Source organism: Etheostoma spectabile, chromosome 8 (genome assembly GCF_008692095.1).
Source record: "Etheostoma spectabile isolate EspeVRDwgs_2016 chromosome 8, UIUC_Espe_1.0, whole genome shotgun sequence".
Lineage (NCBI taxonomy): Eukaryota > Metazoa > Chordata > Actinopteri > Perciformes > Percidae > Etheostoma > Etheostoma spectabile.
The window spans coordinates 32,862,393-32,868,591 of record NC_045740.1 but is presented as its reverse complement, the minus strand read 5'-3'; the positions used below and the strand labels follow the sequence as shown (position 1 = coordinate 32,868,591).

The window sequence follows — 6,199 nt, the reverse complement described above, 5'->3', positions numbered from 1 at the left end:
CCCGCCAGACACCACCTACCAAGAGCCTGGGTCTGTCCCTGGTTTCTTCCTAAAAGGAGGTTTCTCCTCGCCACTGTCTCACTGCATGCTCTTGGGGGAATTACTAGAATTGTTGGAACTTTATAAATTATAGAGTGGGGTCTAGACCTACTCTATCTGTAAAGTGTCTCGAGGTAATTTTTGTTTTGATACTATAAATCAATTAAACACATAGTATAAGCTCTAAAATTGTTTTTCATTGTCGAAGACATTGTTCATATTACATAAAATACATTTAGCACTTTTATTTTGAAAAATACCGTGCAGGCACAGTGCGACCCGGATTTTAAATAAAGACCCGCCTCAGTACTTCACCGTGACCTATCAGTATTCGTATTTACATTTCCTGGCCAATCAGCGGGTGGTAAATATTTCCGTGGAGGCCTTCGAGTCTTAGCAGCGGTAGTTGAGTGTGTGAACGATTTTACAACGCCAAGGCTTATTTAACTCCCAATAATGCCGTATGCTAACCAGCCGACGGTGAAAATCACAGAACTGACAGACGAAAATGTCAAATTTGTCATTGAAAACACTGACTTGGCGTGAGTATTCACTTCTTTGTCCATTTAAGAGAGCGTGTATGGCAGAGAGCAGCCATTATTCTTCCCATCCTAACTAACGTGAAGAGACATTGCACGTTAAATAAGTGCACTACAGTACTTAACACTAAATTATATTGCTAATTGTGACTGAGAATATCCGTAAAGAACGTGTGTGTGCAAGTTGAAGAAACAGCTAACTAGTCGGCGTAATGAATAGAGGTGAACACGGTAGCTTCAGGCTAACGGTAGTTAGTTCAGATGTTGCATTAACGTTCCATATCAAAAGTCTGTGATTTTCCGTTTTAATAACAAAATGCATTGTTGATATTCACTAGCTGTTCTTGGTTACACATGGCAGGGTTTTAGGAAGGATTCAAAGTAACGTGAACATGTTTTTGTCATTCAGCAGTGACATGTTTCCTAGTCTGCGATAATGATGAATTGAGAACAATCTCTATTACTTATTATTAGCTGTTAAACATCTGTCTTTTTCCTTTTCAGGGTTGCAAACTCTATCCGCCGCGTCTTCATGTCAGAAGTTGCCACTATAGGTAGAGTGACTTCACGTTATCTTCTATTTTGGATTGATTTAATTGTAAGACAATGTGCTGTAATGTTACATTCCAGTAGACCATTACTCCTCTCACCCGGATGTAAACAGTGACATAAGGTGTAAATAATAACTATTATTATTATTATTATTATTATTATTATTATTATTAATAGTTATTGTTTTGGTCAGTCACTGGCATGGCTTACTGGGATACTAAAGGAAATTGAAACCAAACCAAATGTGTTTGAGCTGTGCTTTTATCTTCAATAAAAACTAAGCTTAGTTTGAATTGAGACATCATCACCTTTTATTTCTTGCAGCTATGTCTTTCCTACTGTGACATGTAACCCCCCCACACACACTCTCTCACACACACACACACACACACACACACACACACACACACACGCACATAAACACACACGTCCCGACCCCTGTGCAGTCCTGTGCTAAAAGCAACCTGCTTATGCCCTATAGTACACTATTATTTGGTGTCCCATAGAAAGGACTGTTGGAACAGTAGACAAATAGAATAGAATGCATCTTTAAGCCTAAATGTAGTCTGTCTGATGAGTAAGTTAAACTTGTATCACTTTATTTGCAGCAATTGACTGGATCCAGATCGATGCCAATTCATCAGTACTGCACGACGAGTTCATTGCACACAGAGTTGGTATGTACCACATGTTTAGGATATGCTTTCAATGCAATTGGATGGTAGTGATATGATCTATTGGATGAGCAGAGAAGTCTTATTAGTCGTAAAGGATGCTGTACAACATTGATGTTTCTTTCCATTGATTGTTTCTCAGGTCTCATACCTCTCACAAGCGATGACATTGTGGACAAAATGCAGTATTCTAGGGTAAGTAAAGTAACTGTTGTCAGTCATGGTGACACTTAAAGGGTATCTACCATTTATTTCATTCTAGACTCTATTTTCCTATGTTTTGGTGTCTAAGTGACTGATAGGAACAACAATCTTCGACATTGGTCCATATTAAGTAGAACGCTCTAACCGCCATCAAAAATATACTTCATTCGAAGCTGACAAAAACAAAATATAACTATGAAAAGCAGGGTTTTTTGGTTGTTGTTTTTTTTTCACTTTTCCAACCATCACAACTCCAGTTTTGGCTGAAATAAACACATAGTTTACAGATTTACATGTGAAAGTATGTTGGCGCTTTACACGCTAAAGTATTGTTTTTTTTAAATGGAGTCTGGTGGGTTTAGCACTAGCAACCTCAGCGCTGTTTCTGGTTAAAGAAAAGGTCTTAAAGAGGTGTGTCTATCTCTGTGGGGACCCTTTCTATATTGTTGTCAGATACAGAATTATAATCTGAGTCTGTCAGCGGCAACAACACAACCTTTAGTGGACCAAATTGACGATGCACATTTGCCCCATAGGGTTCCATTGCAGCCCGGTCTGCTGTTGCTGGTTAGAGCGTTCACGCTTGATACTGGACCAGTGTCAAAGATTGTGGTTTCTATCAGTCAGTTAGACACAAAAACAAAGATTAATAGGGTCCAGGTTTAAATACAACACCATTAATTAAGCGCTGTCCTATTGCGTGCAGTGGGAATTTGAAAGCCAACCGTTTATCCCGCCCCTTGGATTGAGCCCAGCCAATGGGGAGCTCCCATACCCAACATCTGGATGTGGGTCTGGCTGGTCAGGCTACAGGCTCCTTACATTGTTTTTAAGACTTGCATCCAGAAATGATTTCATAATCAAATACATTAACAAGAGACTGATTGTGCAATCGGTTGTTTGAAGTAAAATTGAACATTTAGGGATTAAAAAATATTTTTTATACAATAATTAACATTTGGAGGGAAGTATACTATACAGTTATATTTATAATAGTATAATGTCCTGGCCTTTTGTTCTCGTTTGTAACATTGTTTATTGCAGCGGTTTTCCTGGCTAAACAAAATGTCTATTGTGTTTTGAGTAAATGAAACCCCAGTTAACAAAACTAGTTGATGAAATCCAATGAATATTTAAATACATCATCAGGAGAGTCCGGTACAGGCTGACTCTGTACTATCATTGGGGGTTGGTTGGGTTGGTCTTATCGGGGCAGGCTAAAAGCTAAAACCCTGGTTTATTGGAGGATGGACATCATTTTGTCTCTGTCTCTGCCTGTCTCCGGTCCCTGTAGGACTGTACCTGTGATGACTTCTGCCCAGAGTGTTCTGTTGAGTTGACGCTGGACGTGCGATGCACTGAGGACCAGACGCGGCATGTCACGTCGCGAGACCTTCTGTCCAACAACCCCAGAGTCATCCCGGTGAGTCCTCTCTGTCCACTTACTGAAGTCATTTGGGGGGGGGGGGGGGGGGGGGGGGGGGGGGGGAGAGAGACGACGACACAGAAGGGAAAAGCTGAGCGTGTTTTTGTCGGGCTTTCCAGGTGACTTCTAGGAGTCGAGACAATGATCCCAATGACTACGTTGAACAAGACGGTGAGTGTGAAGCTGTCTGGGAGGTAAACACTGGCTGTTAAGGGTAGGACTAGGTGTCAGTCAACAAAATGCTGCTACCTATACAAATGCCGGGACTTTGATATCAATTTCATAAGATAAAAATGAATTACATCGCAGCACAAATCCTAGTTATGTTCCAACTCTGACTCTGTAAGCGTCTCTGTGTAGCGTCAAGTTTGTCCTGCGTGTCTCTACAACGTGTAACCTTAGACAGCCAATCACAGGCATTGGTAGGAGCATGCTGCGTGCTGATTGGCTCACTGACTGATGAGATTTACTCCTTAGGTATTGAAATTGGGTATTGAATGACGAGGCATTTTTCTGTACTCAAAAGTCCTAGTTTAGGGTTAGTTCTATCCTTAGCCATATTATTGTCAGATGTCTGTTTTCCCATCATTTCACTCCACGTTTTTAAAATTTTACCTTTCCCTCGGTCCCCACTTTCTCCTCTGTCGTTTACTGACACAACATAGACATTTTACTGGTGAAGCTGCGTAAAGGTCAGGAACTGCGGCTCAGGGCGTACGCCAAGAAGGGCTTCGGTAAGGAGCACGCCAAGTGGAACCCAACAGCGGGGGTTTCCTTCGAGTACGACCCAGACAACGCACTGAGGCACACAGTCTTCCCACGACCTGAGGAGTGGTATGTTTTCATTTCAGCACGGCCCTTCATAAAGGAATAATGTTCAATGTATAGAATGTTGACCGCTGGACTGACGCACTGCATCTGGTCCCCCAGGCCAAAGAGTGAGTACTCAGAGATTGAGGAGGATGAGGTTCAGGCTCCCTACGACCCCAACGGGAAACCAGAAAGGTGAGGAAAGAGCCCTTCCCATGCTTGAGTTGTCCAGGGCACATGTTGTACGCAAGATTTTGTTATTATTATTATTATTATTATTAGTGGTGGGCGATACTGCAAAATTTGGTATCGATCCGATACCAAATACATATAGGGTCCGTATTGCCGATACCGATACCAATACAATACTTTTTACTTAAAAAAATACTTTTGTGTAGGGGAGAGCATTTCATTATTTCTGAGGTAGTTATGAATGATCAATTCTTTAGGCAATATTTTTTTATTAATGTATTGAAGTGCACAAAATTATTAGTTATTAGGCACTGTAGAATTAATACAAACCAAATTTTACAGCCTTTTTAAAAAATAAATAAAGGATAACAAAACATTCTCCCTTTTTTTTCTGGTTTTAAAATCAAATGGAAGTGGATTGAGTTCCCTCCTCATTTCTTCGTTTTTGTAGATCAGCATTTTCCTTGTCGTGTGTTTTTAAGTGTTTGTATAGGTTTGTAGTGTTGCCACAGTATCGAATGCTCTTTTTACACGTATCACAAGTTGCAGTATTATCATTTAGTGCCGTAAATTAGCTCCACACAACGCTTCTCTTCCTCTCGGCCATCCTGATCTCTCATTCAACGTGCTATCGGTCTCGCTGCTCCTCTGCGCGTTGTGTCAGTGAGTCACGTGACGACACAACAACGAATCACAGCAGAGGAGCAGGAGGAGGAGGAGGAGCAATGTGGGCCGAGATGTGAAAGCGGCGTTTGCTCAGGAAGGTTGAAGACACAAGCAAAGCATAGTGAACGTAGAGGAGAGCTATCTAAATTAAAATATCGATTCATTTACAGTTGTATCGATCAAATACCAATACCAGCGTTGGCATCGATACTATCGATATTTAGATCGATCCGCCCACCCCTAATTATTATTATTATTATTATTATTATGTTGGCCAATGGGGAAATCTTGCGGCTTGATTCCATGCGCTGAAATAACCAGAAAGTCACATAATCATAAAAAACACCATTTGTAATAAAAGTCATATTGTGATTTACAATATTGCAATATATTAGGGTCATGAGTTTACTTTATAATCAAGGAAAATGCAGAAAATAGGCTACTAAAATTTTGTGCAACTTTGTGGAGGAGGGGGGGAGTCATTACTTAGAGTTCCTCATGGGGGAGACAGAAACTACGCACAATAGCTTTAATATTTTACAAAATTGAGTAACAAAAAACATACAAACTCCTTATTAAATTAATAGTAAGCACTTACGAGAAACACAATGACATTCAAGATGGGAGTAATATAATAAACAGTGATTAAGTTTTAAAAAATGCAAGTCGTGGTTGCGATTTGACCAATCGTGCCGCCCTAATATAATAATAGCATAACCAGGGCTGAATTTTGTTCCACAATATGTAAAATTATGACAACAACACTACATTTTTTTTGTCAGACTATTTTTTGCAAAACAAATCCGTCTCTGCTTTGAATGAGTGTATAATCTGATAAAACATAAAGCAGAACTGAAGGGTCTGAAGGTCACCGGCTCCTCCCTGTCCAGGTTCTTCTACAACGTGGAGTCGTGCGGCTCCCTGCGACCCGAGACCATCGTCATGTCGGCGCTGGCCGTCCTCAAGAAGAAGCTCAGCGACCTGCAGACCCAGCTGAGCCACGAGATCCAGAGCGACGTGCTCACCATCAACTGAGGGCTGCAGTCACAGCGCTACCTTTTGGTTTAAAAACACATCTCTGTTTTTGCAATGTCTCC

General features: G+C 40.8%; 1 protein-coding gene across 1 annotated transcript; it reads left to right on the top strand.

The window, feature by feature from the left end:
* The first annotated feature begins 353 nt into the window (after nt 1-353).
* On the top strand, nt 354-6,199 carry LOC116693457 (DNA-directed RNA polymerase II subunit RPB3). Its single transcript, XM_032522453.1, has 9 exons — nt 354-581; nt 1,083-1,132; nt 1,739-1,807; nt 1,947-1,999; nt 3,303-3,431; nt 3,554-3,605; nt 4,100-4,268; nt 4,365-4,439; nt 5,993-6,199. The coding sequence occupies exons 1-9, from the start codon at nt 496-498 to the stop codon at nt 6,135-6,137; spliced, it is 828 nt and encodes a 275-aa protein (XP_032378344.1). The 5' UTR covers nt 354-495; the 3' UTR covers nt 6,138-6,199.

Coding starts and splice junctions, on each gene's coding strand:
- LOC116693457 (XM_032522453.1), top strand. CDS start 496: ATGCCGTATGCTAACCAGCCGACGGTGAAAATCACAGAACTGACAGAC. Junction 582..1,082: donor ATTGAAAACACTGACTTGGC/GTGAGTATTCAC, acceptor TTTCCTTTTCAG/GGTTGCAAACTCTATCCGCC. Junction 2,000..3,302: donor ACAAAATGCAGTATTCTAGG/GTAAGTAAAGTA, acceptor CGGTCCCTGTAG/GACTGTACCTGTGATGACTT.